We start from the raw sequence: 18,235 nt of genomic DNA, 5'->3' as shown, positions 1-18,235 counted from the left end.
TTGGGTCTTCATAGGGTGGCTGAATCCAAGGATCATTTAGGTGTAAATGTTGAGCCTAGATTGAGCCTAGGCTGATTGGCTTAGTGAACACCTTGAGCAATGAATTCGGCCTAACCTCTTTTAGAGGTGGGGCCAAACCCTCATGGACTTGTGTGAAACTTTTGTGGGGTCCCACGCCATACAATATCTGGCCCAAAGTGGCCATGCAACACCTAGGGATGTGATCCTTTGAAGAAAATGGGCCAAAGGCCCATTGCTAATATGATTTGGGTTGAAACTGGGCATGGAGCACCTATCCTCTTAAGAGGATAATACTTATCCCTTAAAAGAGTTCAGATCCTAATTAGATTTGGATATCTCCTAATTAGATTAGGAGAGTGCTCCATATAAAGGGGTTAAGAGGAAGAGAGCAAATAGAACTTGTTCTCTTCATTTCTTGCTCTCTCCTCTTTTCTCTTCTCTCCCAGAAACCCTATCACGACCTAGCCATTGCAAGAACTGATTTTTATCAGTTTTTCCTCTAAGATTTTGCAAAAAAAAAAAAAATCATTAGGGAAATCAGGCTCACACATCCCTATTCGATCCAAGCAAGTTGGATAGCAGTTTGCTGAAAACAATGTTGCTGAACCAGCTTCTCCCGTATACTGCGCCATCTTCAGTTGGAGGTTGGTTTTGGGACAGATATTGGGAATGAACATTCACTTTGGGAGTTGCGATTTGTGGTCTCTGTATTAGGTACAATCTGCTTTAATTTTGATTTCAAATCTGGTCAGGTTCAGTGCAATATTGATTCGAAAAATTCAGTTTTCAAAATCACAGGGAAATCGGTTCCGGAACAGGTTAGGAAAAATTTTTGAAATTCGCCTAGCCATCTAGCATGGTTCGGCCATACATATGATGGGTTCTAATCCTTCCAACAGATTAAACCCTAACAAATAAGAAAATAATAAAAAAAGAAACCAGTATATAAACACACAAAATGAATATTTTAGTTTAATAATGTCTATTTTATAATTATAATTTAAAAAAATTAACAATATTAAAGTATTTCATAACAGCATGTACAAATCTACTTGGCAAGTAGGCAAGGTGACCCTCCAAGGGCACCTTGTCACTTTGACAACTATGATGATAATGATGAAAATAATCAATAGGTATGACATTTATTTTGGAAACTCTGTTCGGTTCTGGGAGGATGTCTGGATTGGGGATAGCCCCTTAAAGGGCCTCTTCCCTTCCTTATTCTCTATGTCCTAATACAAAAAAGATGTGATCTCAAAATTTCTCTCCCCTTGTATAAATCGTTTAGCTCCAAATTGGGATTTTGGGTTCCATAGAGGGTTAAGGAATGAAAAAATTGATTGCTTATCTAAAATCACAATAAGATTTGTTTGGATCCCTCTGAATCAAATAAACAAGTCTGGTTTCCTCGGCCCAAAGGGGCCTTCTCGTGTGCCTCTTTTTTTCAAGTCCCTTTGTCTTAGCAGGTTTTCCCTATTAAGGAAGTTTGGTGCAGACCTGTTGCCCCAAAAGTTATGGCTTTCTGTTGGGAAGTGTATTATGGGAAAATAAACTCCTTGGTAACCTACAGAAGAGAAAGACCTTTCCTTTGTATTTCATCTAATTGGTGTTTCTTTGCAGGTCTCATGGTGATGATTGCTACCACTTGCTAATCTCTTGCTCTGTTATTGCAGGGTTGTGGGATTGGCTTTTTTAGTTGTTTGGGTGCAGGCATGCCAACAAAAGTAAGCACGCTCTTTAATCCTTCTACCTTCGTCTGGCATAACAAAAGAGGAAGGGTTATGTAGAGATGTGCTAGAACAGCTCTGATTTGGACGATTTGGGAAGAAAGGAATATGAGAATCTTCCAAGAGAATGACAGCAGTTGCCAAGAATTAAAGGAGTGTGTGTTGAATAGGGTAATACACTAGTTAAAGACCTTGGATTTATTTCACCAATTCTCCTTTAATGATATTTGGAGGAATTGATCAGAAGTATCAAGGTGTTCTCCCATAAAGATTAGGGTGGCAGCAAGTTGGGCACCCCCTCCTAAAGGTTTTTTGAAGCTGAATTTCAACAGTAGTCAAGGCAACCCAAGTCCCTCTAGTTTGGGAGGAGTTGTGAGGAATGAGCTCGGAGAGATTGTGGTTTTCTACTTGGGTCCTTTGGGATTTGGAGACTCTACTAGCTGCCATTCAAAGAGTGTGGTCCACAACTTATCTAGGCATGGAATGGCTTTTGATTGAAGGGGGGATTCCAAGGTGATAGTGGGCTGGTTAAAGGACCCAAAGACTGCTGTGTGGACCTACAAAAATGAAGTCAAGAAGTTTAAGTGGCTAGCACGTAACATATCTGTAAGAATACAAATAGTTGATTGTCTAGCCAAGCAAGGGGCAAATAGGGAACTGTTGTTCTGGGCTCAGATGTAATATGTTTATTTTTTACATTTTACTTTGCACTTTGTCAGGAGAGGTCACAGCTCGCGCCTCTTCAAGGGATGCTTGTATGAGCTTGATTCTATGAATTAATAAATCTATCTTTATTCATCAAAAATAATTAACTTAACCTGAAAATACATCAGCTCCACGAATAGTTCCTTTTTCAAGGGTTTCCCTTGAACCACCATCTGTAGTATACCTGCAAAAGCAATAAGTTGAACATCTAAAAATAATTTTGATTAAAATAAAAAATATATGAATCACAACACAACTCAGCCTGAATCCCAACTATTTGGTTTTGGCTACATGGATCTTGTCTTGCAGTTGTGCTCTAGCAAGACCCATGCCCTTGCTCTTATAGAGCCTTTTATTTGCACCAATTCACTTTTCCTCCTCTTGCCACTAATTGGAGCCACTCCTAAGTCCTCTCTAATGTACTTATTTATGATTTTATCATTTCTAGTCTTGCCACTCATCCATCTCAGCATCCTGTCAGATACACTCATTTTTTAACATGTTTCTTGACTTCCCAATTGTCTATACCATATAGCAATGCTGGTCATATAACTGTCTTATATAATTTTCCATTAGTCTTGTTGATATATGCTGATCACGTGGCATATTTGATGCACCTCTTCACTTCAACCACCCTGCACTAATTCTATGGGCAACATCCTCATTAGTTCTTTCTCATTATGGATAATTGATCCCAGGTACCAAAAGTGGTTAGCTTGGGGTCTCTCATGATAATAAACTTAATTTGTACCAAGATTCATACTAATAGCTTTACTAAAATTGCAATACATGAATGACTTATTGCTTTGTCTTTAGTGGATAAAATAATTAAATAATAAAATATTAAAGGGTATAATAATCAAATCCAACTTCAGATTCATCCATTAAGCCATTAAGGAGCTTACATCCTTCTTAATAACTTACTAAAAGACAAAGCAGTAAGTCATTCAGTTCAGCCATTTCAGTTGTCATTAAACAGACCCTTTCTTGAGGTGCATAAAATCTTTGTAGGTGGAAGAATGCACCCACATCTGCTCCATATAACAAACAAACAAGATGTAGGTTGGTGGTGGTTTACATTATTTCGTTAAAAGCAAAGAAAATCCTAATACAAAAATACAACAATTGAGGTACCATACAGGCATATGACAAGTAAAATAAAGTAGCTCCCCTTAAACTCCCCTCGACTTTTAACCAAGAAAAAAAATTAAAGTAATGGAACCTTAAGGTAGGTAGGAGACAGTTAATGCATTTTCAGTGAATTTGCATTTACTTGAAAAATAGAAAATACAAAATTAAAAAATGAAAAATAAACACCATTATATGAAATAAATCATGCATGTACTTGGCCAATTAAGATAATACTTAGAATATTCCTCCACAGAATATGAACAGGAAAGTGTAATGATTTGGAAGTATTACAAAATTGTATTGTTTCCAAGGTGTCTTCTAGCCAAAGTAACAAGGTGACAAAGGTATCTTTGATCATCTCCATACGAGCCATACTCATTTTCTATCTGCCACAAGTAATTTCTGGTTAGTGAAAATACCAAACTATAAAAAAATAGACAGGGCTTAAACAACACAAAGGGGTTCAATTGAGTTAAGAGTTCAATTTCCAAGTTAGAAGGTCCATGTTCAACAATAGTTGAATGCTAAGCAAGACCCTCAAAAATGATAAGATGTTGTCCTTTGTGAACCTTCTTAATCACCATGAGAACATGTTCCAAAAAAAGAAGTTTGTTTTTGGTGTGCACGAGTGTGCACGTGGGGAGTGGGGGGACCTAATGTTAAGAATGATAAGGGAATTGAGTTAATGCATAAAATCATCTGGATCAAGACTTCTTTTCCGCTCTGATTTCAAGGAACTGGTCTCTTTCGAAAATTTCATTAGATTTTATCAAAAAATAGAGAATAAAGAATAAAAGAAGCAAAGAAATAGATGCCTCCATAAAACAGGAAGAATGAGCTATCCGTCTTGCTATTCTTCCCCTGTTGAGTGTCAATTTACATACTCCTGATCCAAACAAAGATCAAGCATTAACACAGGGAAATGGATTCCATATATGTTTCCCCTCCTGTGTACTCCTTCCCACCCAATGCATCCACTAGATAATTAGCAGTCTAGATATTCATTAAAATGGAGTTTGCAGGATTTCAGCAAAGGATTTTGTTTCTCTTAGGTGATGGTGAAGCCTCCAAAGCCTCAAGACTCATTCCTCGTACAAACTATTATGACCTGGGAGTGTCCTTCCACTTTAAGACTTGAATATCCAATGAGCAGTTCAGTCTAAGTCCTTGTGGCAAGGATAGCAGCTTGGGCTCTTATCAGATTAAAAGAAAAAAAAAAAAGAAAACCCTAGCATTCCTCTCTTCCCTCACAAACCGAAGGACGGATGCTCATGTTTCTCCTCTGTCAACAAGTGAAGAAAGACGACTGAAACAGGCTATTAATGTCTTCTGGATAAAATTCTCAGAACTTATTGTGACCAATGGAAGCCTCTTCTTTATCATCTAACCACATAAAATGCCCGTTTCCCTTGTAACAAGAGTTATCAGTGCAAGAGAAAATTATCAATCTCCTTATTTCTTTATTTTCAGAAAGAGTTTCTGAATTATATTGGGTAAAGGAAAGAGGTATACATAAGAAGATGTAAAAAATTGAACAAAATATGGGCATATGGCAACCCCATCCAGTTCAAAACCATTCAAGCATGGTGCTTTCACTATACAAAAAGACCTCATGAACCCCTGATTTAGCAAGCATATCAGCCATCGCACTAAGCTCTTTTAGGATCCATCTAGCCTGGACAATAAGCATAGCAATGAATCCTCTTATTTCATTAAGGCAATGCAGCAGTTTCATTGACTGGTGCCCAGATTTTGGCACCACTTATTGTTATCTTCCTTAATTACTAAGAAGAGATTTTGGAGTCATCTAGCTATATGACTCCCATAAGAATTTGGAGGATCTAAGATCCATCAATTGGTGCATATTACCAAATTGCTTTATCATCTAAAAAGTGGTCTTTGTGGAGCTCGTTCGAGTGGGGAAGTTTAAGAATGTATATAAGAGAAGGGGGCAGCGAGGATAATTTATGTTCTTCTAGTTTAGACTCTGGGAAGTTGATTAGAGTTCAAGGAGAGTATGTGAAGAATTTGAATGTTTTAGAAGCAATAGGATATGGAAGTTTGGCAACAGAGATAAGTTTATGACTTTGCTGTAGAAGGAATTGTCAATGATGAATTCATAGATAAAAAATTAGAACCATATTTTGCTGAAGAGTGTAGTGCTGGGAGGTAGGGGATGATGGTGACTGTGCTTGAGGCAAGAATTATTCAGATTTCATATGGATTGAGAGAATTGTTTCATCTTTAGAGGAGATTATGCAGTTTAATGTGGACAATCCTATTCAGAACAAGAGTTACAGAACTAGAGCACAGTCACCATCATCTTGCCTCAAGCACAGTCACCAAGGCCATGACTAGGGAGAGATGGACCAAGTAGTGCTTGATGAGGTCTATGTGTTAGACTAAGGTACTCAAGTTGACAAGAAAATAGAAATCAATATGGTGGATGAAAGAGAAATTTAAGTTGGAAAGAAATTGGATATGCTCTTGTCTACACAATGAAGATTGTGCTAGAAGAGTGTTTTGGAAAGTGGGATGGCTGGTTAGGGTGAGTTAGGAGCAGCTATCTCTGTTGCAGCTTGTCAAGTGTAGGTATTTATTGTTTTGCCATGGCCATTGCTGCAGATGGATGTTGATGTGGTTGTTGGATCAAAATTGTGTTGTCTTTTCTTATGGACTGTTGTAAGGTTGGGGATGTTTTTCCTTTTTTGTTGAAGGGTGGGGTGCTTCCCCTTTACGTGGCTTACATAGTTATCTCTACAAGGTTGGTTTTGTAAAGAGTTGATGTTCTTTTGTTTGGTGTGGTGGGTGTTGCAGGTCCAGTTTTCTTTGGTGGTTTCTTGTCACCCTTTCTTGAATCTTTTTCTTCTTTCCTTTAAAGCAAAAAGGTAATGTAAGGTTCCATATCATTTCAGATACTTCAACTGTTTAGTACAAATTTCAAATCAGATACCATATCTTGCTCTGTCCTTGCCGTATCTGGGTAACATAGCTCCACAAATCCCAGCTGGACCAGGGTTCCCTCTGGAGCTACCATCAGAAACTCTTTATTTGTCATAATTTTGTTACAGAGAAATGGAATTTTTCCTTTCCCATTGCAGATTAAAATGGCATTCCTAATAAGCATCAGTTTTTCTTTTCTTTTCCTCCCAAAGGATGGTTTACTTAGACCTTGTATAATGTAACTCTATGGAATGGAAGCCAAATGTTCTTTGCATCATTCTAGCTTATGATATTATAGGCTACAGAAGGTAATTACTGTTATCTAAGGCTGCACTTTTTTGCAATGTAAATCTGAACCGGAATCAAATTTTGCACCTGGTTCAGTTTTGCATCCATTTGTTTGTGATTATGATTTGCACTGTTACCTGATGCAAAGTTTGCACTTTTGTCTCATTTGCATCCATTAGCAGTGCAAATTTTACATCTGAAAAACTGATGTAAAATTTGCACACACTTCCCCCACCTTAATTCTCTCTCATATAAAGTGGGGACCACATCCCCCCAAAAAATAAATTTCCTCCTGCCTCATTTCTCTTTCATACAAATTGGGGACCAGGATTTACAAAATAAGGTCAAATCTGAAGCAAAAGTAAACCAGGATTTACACTCAGTCCATTTGTACTCCCATGCATTTAAACCAATGCAAATGAAATTTGCACCAAACGGAGCCTATGGGAATTGTTTTCGTGTGAGCAGAACTGAGAACAAGAGAGCAGATTCAGGGGTGTCAAGAATGGTCGACCCCCACTCCAAAGAGCCTCTTTTATATTAAAAGATATGTACAGTTACAAGAATGCCCTTATAGGGCTGAAAGATAAAAAGAACAAATAAAATAATGAGTACTGTACAACAAGGGCTATACTAATAATGTACATCAAGATATATCTTCACACTCCCCCTCAAACTGATGCGTAGACATCAACATCAGTTTGCCCATAAGAATGAGGTGTCAACTCTTAGTCATGGCCTTGGTGAAGATGTCGGCAATCTGCATGTGAGAGGCTACATGAGGAAGAGATATAGAGCCAGCAATGAAAAGGTTTCTAATAAAGTGACAGTGCACCTCGATATGTTTAGTCTTCTCATGGAAGACAGGATTAGATGCAATCTTGATAGCACTTGTGTTGTCGGCATATAGAAGGATAAGAGTAGGAAGTTAAGTACCAAGATCTATGAAGAGAGACTTCAACCAAACAATATCACTACAGGCAGAAGACATGGCTCTATACTCAGCTTCAGTAGAAGACTTGTGATGGTGTTGTTTCTTACAGTTCCAAGAGATGAGGGAGTCACCCATGAAGACACACCACCTAGTAGTGGATCGGCAAGTGTCAGGACAACCAGCCCAATCTACATCAGCATAAACTCTCAATTGTATGGGTGATGAGGAAGAGAAAAACAGTCCCAGAAAAGTTGTCTCTAACATAACGGATGATGCAGCAAACAACAGCCATATGAGCTTGACAAGGGGCAGAAACAAACTGACTAACGACCTAAACAACATGTGAAATATCAGGCCGAGTCATAGTGAGCTAGATCAGAGAGCCAACAAGCTGACAGTACAAAGTTAGCATTAGGAAGAACTAGACCTTCAAATTTAGACAACTTGACATTCAGCTCCAAAGGGGTATCAATGTGTTTCTCATCAGTAATTCTAGCTAGTTTGACGAGATCAAAGGCATATTTTTGCTGACAAATGAAATACCCTCGACTGCTATGATGGACTTCCAAACCCAAGAAATAAGTAAGAGGGCCTAAGTCCTTCATGTGAAAGGAGTTGTGATGTAAGGACTTCAACTCACAAATGCCATCATAATCATCCACAGTTAAAAGCATGTCATCAACATACAACAGTAGAATAGTAATACCCTGGGTCCTTCTCCTAACAAAGAGAGAGTAACCAGAGGAACCAAAGTTCCTCTGCAACATCTCAAAAGCGCTCAAACCAAGCCTTGGGTGCTTGCTTCAGACCATATAGGGATTTCTTTAGGCAACAGACACATGAAGAACCACTGCAATATCCAGGTGGAGGCTTCATGTAGACTGTCTCCTTCAGTTAACCATGAAGAAAAGCATTCTTTACGTCTAATTGGTAGATAGTCCAGGAATGAATAGCAGATAAGGCTAGAAGAACCTGGACTGTGGTGATCTTAGCAACTGGAGCAAAAGCTTCTTCATAATCAATCCCATATCCCTGATTGTATCCTTGGGCAACTAACCGAGCCTTATATCGATCAAGGAAACCATATGATTTTAGTTTGATTGTGTAGACCCAACGACTTCCAACAATAAAAGCATCTGAAGAAGCAAGCACAAGATCCCAAGTATCATTCTCATGGAGGACTTGAATTTCGGCATCCATGGCTTCTTTCCAATGAGGACTTCTAATGGTTTGCTGATAAGAACTAGGAATATCTGTGGAATAAAGTATAGCAGAAAAGGAGCTATGGCTTGAAGGAAAACCATAGCGATCAGGAGGAGATACGAATAGAACGACGAAGTGGAATAGGAGAACTACCATCTAAAATAGGAGGATCTTGGGGCGAAATGTCACTTACAAGAGGTGAAAAAGGAGGATGCTTTGGACCAGGTGGAAGGAGGGTTGTAGGCACAGGATTTGGGACACGTGGCCACTTACGATTGAAGACAAAAAGATCTTTCTTAGTAGAGAAAGTAGGAGTGTTATCTGAATCAAAGTCCAGAAAAACAGAGATAGAAGAAGCAAGCAATCTAGCAATTCCAACAAAGAGGATATATGTTCAAGAAACATAACATTCCGTGAAATCCGAATACGACGAATAGTTGGGTCATAACACAAGAGTCCTTTGTGGTCAGGACTATATCCCACAAAGGGCACACATAGTAGACTGAGCAGTTAATTTAGAACGTTCACGAACAAGAAGATATACAAAACAAAGACAACCAAAAACATGAAGACTGAAGAAGTTTGGGGGATGACCAAAAAGTTTTTGGAAGGGAGAAGTGTTGTCAAGAACAGAAGAAGGAAGATAGTTGATCAAATATAGAACTGTACTGGCTGCTTCTACCCAAAATGAAGTCAGAGCGTGGGATTCCTATAGTAATGTCCACACAACACTGAGGATATGTCCATTCTTCCGTTCAGCTACACCATTCTGTTGAGGAGTGAGTTGCACGGAGATTGAATTCCATAACTCCTCAAGTAGGCCTGAAAGTCTCTGTCTCTATATTCTCCCCCTGAATCTGAATGGAGGATACTCACATTACATTTGAAGCGAGTTTGCACCATAGCATGAAATAATTTAAATGTCGTAAAGACCTCTGAATTGTGCCAGTTGAAAAACAGTCCTAGAAGTATGGGGCTGTGCTAGAAAACCAGAAAACTAACAAGAGAAGATTAGAGAAGAAGAGAGAGAGAGAGAGCTGCGGCAAGGAGAGTTAGAGGATGAGGAGTTCGAACTTAACCTCCCTCTAACACTCTAATACTCTTTTATTAAGTTAATCTTTGAGTAATTACAAGAAAGGTCCTTAGTTGGACAAGAAATTACAAAAAATGAACATAGAAGAGTATGGGCCCAGAATAAGGCCCATTACAAAGAAGAACATAAAGATAATATACAGTAACAGCCTATGGGCCATTCGGCCCATCTTCTCTACACTCCCCCTCAAGCTGAGCATAGAAGTCAATCATGCCCAGCTTGCCAGTGTCATGCTGAAGCCTTGCCTTGGGAAGTCCTTGGGTGAGGAAATCTGCCAATTGTCCTTCAGAGGTAATGAATGGAAGACACACTTCACCTGAAGAGACTCTTTCTCGAATAAAGTGTCTATCAACCTCAATATGTTTAGTTCTATCATGTTGTATGGGGTTGTGGGCAATGTTGATGGCAACCTGATTATCACAGTACAACATCATTGGCTTGTCATAATCAATCCCAAGTTCTTCCATCAATGACCTTAGCCACAACAGTTCAGAGACTCCATGTAACATGGCCCTGTATTCTGCTTCTGCTAAGGATCGGGCCACAACTGATTGTTTCTTGCTCCTCCAAGAGACAACATTACCAGCCACCAGACTGCAATACCCTGAAGTGGATCTTCTGTCATCAACATTTCCAGCCCAGTCAGCATCAGTATAGGCTTCGAGTTTCAGATGTCCATGCTTGGTAAACAAAATCCCTTTTCCCGGAGAGCCTTTCAAATAACACAGAACTCATTCTGCAACTGCCATATGAGTATCTCTAGGAGCATGCATGTACTGGCTAATACAGCTAACAGCATATGCAATATCTGGCCGAGTCATGCACAGGTACAGAAGCTTCCCAAGAAGTCTCTGAAAAACCCCTTTGTCTTCCAACAATGTCCCATCTGAAGCAGACAGTTTGTAACTCATATCAATAGGAGTTGCAGTTGGTCTAGCACCCATCTTCCCAGTTTCAGAGAGCAAGTCAAGGGCATACTTCCTTTGGGAGATAAGAATCCCATTCTTGGATCTAGCAACTTCTATGCCAAGGAAGTATCTCAATTCCCCCAGATCCTTAATCTCAAATTATGTACGAAGGAAAGACTTAAGAGCACGAATTTCTGAGGCATCATTACCAGTCACAACAATGTCATCAACATACACAATGAGATAGACTGCCAAGAATTCACTTCTCTTCACAAAGAGAGTATGATCTGACTGTGTCTACGTGTAGCCAAATTTAACAAGTGTTGTTCTAAATTTCTCAAACCATGCTCTAGGAGACTGTTTGAGGCCATAAAGAGATTTCTTCAATTTGCATACATTTCCTTGCATCTCATTTCCATACATTCCTGGAGGGAGAGACATATAGACTTCCTCATGTAAGTCACCATTCAAAAATGCATTCTTTACATCCAACTGATAAAGGGGCCAATCAAAGTGAGCTGCCAGAGATAAGAGAACTCTCACAGATGTCATCTTCACAACTGGAGCAAAGGTCGCCAAGTAATCAATCCCATACGTCTATGTGTACCCTTTGGCAACCAGTCTGGCCTTATACCTCTCAATAGTCCCATCAGCCCGGTATTTAATGGTAAAGACCCACTTGCAACCAACCAGATCCTTCCCTTCAGGCAAATCCACCACTTCCCAAGTATCATTTTTGTGTAGGGCATCCATCTCAGATTGCATGGCATCTCTCCATTCTGGAATCTCAAGAGCTTCTGACACAGATCTAGGAATAGGGTTAGAAGCAACTGAAGAGAGATAGGCAAAGTATGAAGGAGAAAGTAGGTCATAAGAAAGGTGTTTGGAAATGCAGTGTGCAGTGCACTTCCGTTTTCCTTTCCTAACAGCAATAGGAACATCAAGATCCGGGAAAGATGGTTCCAAAGAGGTTAAAACAGCACCTGTTGTCTCATCTGCGATTGGAAGTGTATGAGGCTCATCTGCTGCAGGAGAAACAACTTGCTCATTCCTGGACCTTTGCCTTTGATATACCTTGGGATTGTGGGTAGGACGAGGAGGTAAAGAGATAGGAGTACTAGGACAAGAAGAATGAAGTGACTGGTCCTCTCTTGATTCATTTTGTAAGGACACGGGCCCATCAAGAGACTCAACTGGGACAGGGAGAGGAAGACCAAACACTTGTGACAAACTCTCCCCCTATTGACAATGTCCTTCTTGAGAGGACCTATAAAAAGGAGAAAGTTCATCAAAGGTAACATCCATGGAGACATATCGAGTGCCAGTCTTTGGATCAAAACAACAGTAACCCTTTTGTGTGGGGGAATAACCAAGAAAGATGCATTTGTGGGCTTTTAGTTCAAACTTATGTCTCTAGACACTTGGAATGTAAACATAACAGGTGCAGCCAAAAATACAAAGAGGAATAGGGAAGAGATCCTTGTTTGGATGAATAAGACTGAAGGGGGATTTAAACCCTAGAACCCTGGATGGCATACGGTTTATGAGATAGGTAGCAGTGAGAACAGTATCACCCCAAAATCTTGTGGGAACATGTGAGGCAAATAAAAGGCTCCTGGCAACTTCAACAATATGCCTATTTTTTCTTTCAGCAACTCCATTCTGTTAAGGGGTTCTAACACAGGAACTTTGATGAACAACTCCAATGTCAAAGAGATACAAGGATAAACTCTTCTCAAAATACTCTTTTGCATTGTCGGATCTGAAAATCTTGATTCTGGTATCAAACTGAGTTAAAACAAATTCATGAAATTGCCTCACAAGTCTTGGAACTTCTTCACATGATTTCATTAGGTATATCCAAGTGAATCTAGAAAAGTCATCAATAAACAGGATGAAGTATCTGTAGCCCCCCATAGAAGATAAGTGGTAAGGCCCCCACACATCAGAGTGCACAATATTAAAAAGAGAAGAGGATCTTTTATTGCCCAAAGGGTAACTGTTTCTACAATGCTTTGATAAGTGACAAGACTCACAATTAAGACTGGACACACTGACTCCCTTAAACAGTTCAGGAAATAGATGACTTAAAGCAGAAAAAGACAAATGACCCAAACGACAATGACTCAACATGATTCGACTAACAGACTCTGACAAGGTAGATCCAAAGGCAGCATTCTTAGGATGATCAATGCATTGTCCAGGAGTGTCAAGCAGGTATATTCCATTCGCTTCATGGCCACTCCCAATCACCTTCCGAGACTCCAGGTCCTGAAAAACACAATGATAAGGAAAAAAGGTTACACAGCAATTCAATGATTTGGTAAAGCTACTTACAGATAACAAATTAGTATTCAATCTAGGTACATGAAGGGTGGAGGATAGGAGTAAGGAGTCCGTAGCCTTGACAGTTCCCTTGATAGTTCCCTTGCCAGAAATAGGGGCAAGAGAGCCATCAACTAAGGTGATTTTGTCACGGCCAGGAAGCAAATCATATGAAACAAACAAAGTGTAAAGATTGGTCATGTGATCAGAAGCACCTGAGTCTATGATCCAAGGGATCTTAGGATTACCTGAGGTGATTGCATGGTTAGCAAAAGCCCTTATACCTGAGTGAGCAAATGCAGTGGTGATTGAATTTTTTGAAGGGTTGGATGATGAGGTCACTCCTTCAAGATGGCTGATCATCTTTCCAAACTTTTCATACTCAGCCTTCATGGCTACCAATTGTGCACAGGCAGACTCAATTTTAGCATCTGTACCCGTGGCTGCATTTGTACTCCCTGTCTTCCTACCATCATTTTTCTTCTGAAATCGAGCAGGAACAAGTCCGGGATGTAATTTCCAGCACTTGTCCTTGGTGTGCTTTGGCTTCTTACAATACTCACAGACAACCTCTTTCTTTCCAGTGCCACTGGGAGCCCCTATAACTCCTTTGGGTTTAACCCCCATATTTGCAAATGCATTAGTGCCAACTCCTTGAACCTGCACCCTGTCTTCTGCTTTCTTCACTACTGACTAAAGCATATGCTTGTGATAGTGAGACACTTTCCTTGGACAGAATATTTTGTTTTGTGATGTCATATCCAGGGTTTAGCCCAGTTAGGAACTCAAAAACCCTGTTCCTTTCAACTAATTTCCAATAGGTCTCTGCATCATTGGGAGTATCCCATGTCACTGCCTCTATTAGATCAATTTCTTGCCACAGAGATTTCAAGGTGGAGAAATATGCTACAAGGGATTTCTCCCCCTGTCTCAGATTCTTCACATCACTCCTTAGTTGATAGGCTCTGGCTACATTTAGTTTCTGGGAGTACGTTTTTGCAACACTATCCCAGGTTTCCTTAGCCGAATTCATCCAGAGATAATGCTGACTAATCTGTGGCTGCATTGAATTCACAAGCCACCCAATCACTGTGTAATTCTCTTGCACCCATTTCTCATAAGAGGGATCATCCACTAGGGGAGCTTTCTTGCTCCCAGAGATAAACCCCCACTTCCCTCTACTGCAAATATGAATTTTTACGAATTGTGACCAGGCCAAATAATTGGTTCCATCCAGTTTAACTGTAGTTACAGCCAACAAGGAATCAGTTGTAGTTCCCGAAGTATGTCCATATTCAGCAGTTCTCAATTTCTGAGAAGTCCATTATGTAACAATTCCAATTAGGGTTTCGGCAAGCTACCAATAGTATACTGATTTTAAAGAACTCAGATTGAGTTGAATCAACAACAAACACAGCAACTCACAAACTCAGTTTAGGCCTAACAGTCGTGAGAACCAAGTTCGGTGGTAGCACTTTCAAGAAGAAGAAGGCCTGATTCAGCCTTCAAGGAACAATCAGCCAACCTCCAAACACTATGTATTCTTGGTTCCCAACAATATTTTCCTAAAGAGAACAAAAAATTATAATCCACAGTACTTAAGAGGCCTTTTTACAAACACTATGTATGCAGCAGTCAACACTCCACTGTTAACTAGCAGGAATCACTTCAAGAACACTCCGTATAGGTCCAAGAAGTAGCTGAACTAAAGTAGAGACTCGTACCACTGAGCCCAAACAAGTTTCGACCACTTGGCAGTCCAATAAGATAAGAAAATAACCCAGAAATCTCTAAGTAAAAAGCAGTCCAGCAACAGCTGAACAATAGAGCAAATATAGAGGAGTTTCGAGTACTTTAATAGCTCCCCAAATCAGAAAAATAACCCAGCAATAACTGAAGCAACTTACAGTCGTATGAATCTCTGATTTGAGCTTCAAATCAAGCCGAACAATCTATCTCTCTGATTCTTCCTGGTCACCGAACTAATCTCCAAGCAAATAGTCTTGGGCACCCTTCAATGACCTCCAAGGGTCAGGCAAGTGAGTCTAAACCTCCAGCCCTAAAACACCCTCATGCAGTCTGCTGGACTACAACCACATGAGAGCCACGCCAAGCTCAGCCCCGCTCTGATACCAAGTTGAAAAACAGTCCTAGAAGTGTGGGACTATGCTAGAAAACCAGAAAACTAACAAGATTAGAGAAGAAGAGAGAGAGAGAGAGAGAGAGAGAGCTGCGGCAAGGAGAGTTAGAGGATGAGGAGTTCGAACTTAACCTCCCTCTAACACTCTAATACTCTTTTATTAAGTTAATCTTTGAGTAATTACAAGAGAGATCCATAGTTGGACAAGAAATTACAAAAAAGAAACATAGAAGAGTATGGGCCCAGAATAAGGCCCATTATAGAGAAGAACATAAAGATAATATACAGTAACAGCCTATGAGCCATTCGGCCCATCTTCTCTACAGTGTCGTAGAAAATAAATCTAAGTGTATCTGGCACAATCATCTATAAACAATACAAAGTATTTGTATCCCAATCATGAAGTAATAGAAGCAAACCAAACATCATTGCGTATTATCTCAAAAGGTTTAGTGGCATGCTTAGAAGTGTGAAAAAAAGGTAAAACATGACATTTACTCAAACAACAAGCAGTGCAAGAAACATCAAAAGTATGAACATGAGGAATTTTATTCTTAATTAAACCATAATCAAACAAAAACTTCAATTTTTGAGAATATGGATGACCCAATCGTTTATGCCATAAATCCCAAACATTATTTCTATAACTCAACAGAGAATCAAACATAGAGGAACTAAGATAAGCCGAGGATGCTCCTGATTGAGACTTCTCGAACTCCAATGCAAATAGACGGCCTAGCCTACGCCCCTTCCCTTTCACCTTCCCAGTGTACCGGTCCTATATAAAGCAACCATCATGAGAAAAGGTGAGAAAATTTCCTTCATCAACAAGTTGACCAAAAGAAATCAGATTAGTAGTAAGGTTGGGTACTAAGAGGGTTTTTGAGAGAGGGAAGGACATAGTGGATGACAGTTTAAGGGATAAGTCATTACTACCAATAATGTCTAACTTTTCACCATTGGCAGTAACAATGTGTTTATGGTGAGTCTCAGTAGACAGATTTGGTTGGTTGAGATAGGCTCCTGTCATATGATTGGTGGCACCTGAATCTATAATCCAAGCATGTGAAGGAGAAGAACAATATCTAGAGAACTTACCAAACAAGCCAATAGCAAAAAAAGCAAAGGATACCACTTGCCAAATCTTTTCTTCATCCATAGATCTAGTGGAATCACTTTTCACTAAAGAATCACCCTTAGTGGACATAGTGTCAGTTGCATGTTCATCTATTACCTGATAGGCCCGAGGTTGAGTCTTTTTTTGAGAACCCTTAGTTGGTCAGATTGGACAATCTGGAATAATGTGACCATGTTGCTTGCAATAGGTGCACACATTCTTCTTCTTACAGTGAGAAGCAATATGTCCAAAACCCTTACACTCATAACATTGGGTTTTGGAGAAGTCTTTGGAGGTTGACTTCTTACCTCCATGAGCAACAAAAGTTATTTCAGTCATCTTTCCATCAAATCCAGCTATAGTGAGAAGCCTAGTCTCTTATTGGTAACTCCCTAAAATAGAATCCAGATCTGGAAGTGTTCCCCTACTCAGAATATTGAACCTGATTATCTCATATTCAGGTCTAAGCCTTATAAAAAACTGAGTTACCTTCCTCTTCTCAAAATGTTTCTAGAGATATTTCACACATTCTGCTGAGTCCGAGGGATCAATATGGATGAGTTTGTATTCAGCCCACAAATCAAGAAAACCCGAATAGTATTCTTGTATCCTTCTATCTACTTGACTGTAGGCAAATATCTCTGATTCTATTTGATACTGTCTAGATATATTGGACTGTTGATAAACTTTCTCCAGATATAAATACATTTCATAGGTTGTTTTCATTCTTCTCATTGGTACAAAAATATGATAATCAATAGAACTAAGAATCTAGTGGGTTAGCAGATCAGCAAATGTAATGGCCGATTCTTTGGTCAAGCAAGGGGTGTCAAGGGGTGATCTGTTTTGGGCTACTTTGTAATTTGTATCTAAGGTTTGGGCATGTTTAGTGTTTATGATTCAGTCCTTGGGGGAGGTAACATCTCTTGCCTCTTCCTAGGCTGCTTGTATTTCTAATATTTATTTCAATAAAATTCTCTCATTTATCAGAAAAAAATAGAACTAAGAATCTACGAAACAATCTTGCCATTATCTAGTTTCCATTGTTGTAAGGCTTTGAGCTCAGTCTCAATTGGTTTAGTGACAGTCCCATTCAGGTGTCCTTCCAAACCTTTCCCTTCAACATAAAAATCAAAGTGGAATTTCCACATCCCATAATTTTGTCCATTCAGCTTCACAGAAATAATATCCCCTCTGTTTGAAGCCATTACAACAAAAAGAAGGGTTCGGCAATATCTGCCCAAGAGGAGGAAAGGACGAACCAGTACTACAGTAATCCAGAAAATTCTAGAGAAGGGTTCAAACAACTTCAGCAAACAAAAAAATGTTGACAGTCCAAAAAAGGTAAGTTTCAGGACTGTCGAACCAAAGGAAGGACCAAAAACCCTTCAAAAAGGAGATGGAAAAGAGATCCAAGTGACTGGAGGGCAAGAGGGGCCTAGGGTGACACCATATCTAGAGTTATAGGCTGATTGGATCAGCCGAAAGAGAGAAAAGTGTGAATAACCAACCTGTCAGGCATCTTTTTCAGAAAAAAGAGGGTTTTTGTGCTGATCGAAACAGCCCTCAAGTAGATCCAGATCAGAATCCAGTACTAGTGGAAGCCTTGAAGAACACTCTTTAATCTTGTGTAAAAACCAAAACTCTCAGGCTGATACAGATGACCTGCTCTGATACCATGTGAGCAGAACTGAGAACAA

At 39.6% G+C, this 18,235-nt stretch overlaps 1 protein-coding gene across 3 annotated transcripts in view; it reads right to left on the bottom strand.

The window, feature by feature from the left end:
* BGAL17 (beta-galactosidase 17) overlaps positions 1-18,235 on the bottom strand; it is a 77,529-nt gene that overhangs the window by 31,086 nt on the left and 28,208 nt on the right. For all 3 annotated transcript variants that reach the window (XR_016079459.1, XR_016079460.1, XM_010263789.3), the window contains exons 6-7: positions 3,876-3,970; positions 2,567-2,637 (exon numbers count right to left, since the gene is read on the bottom strand). Coding sequence is in view for 1 of the 3 variants with exons in the window: in XM_010263789.3 (XP_010262091.1) it covers positions 2,567-2,637; positions 3,876-3,970 (166 nt within the window). In the remaining 2 variants the exon portion in view is untranslated. The remainder of the gene's footprint in view (positions 1-2,566; positions 2,638-3,875; positions 3,971-18,235) is intronic.

Source organism: Nelumbo nucifera, chromosome 8 (genome assembly GCF_055504915.1).
Source record: "Nelumbo nucifera cultivar China Antique chromosome 8, China Antique-T2T, whole genome shotgun sequence".
NCBI classification, from domain to species: Eukaryota; Viridiplantae; Streptophyta; class Magnoliopsida; order Proteales; family Nelumbonaceae; genus Nelumbo; species Nelumbo nucifera.
This window is presented reverse-complemented; position numbering and strand designations above follow the sequence as displayed.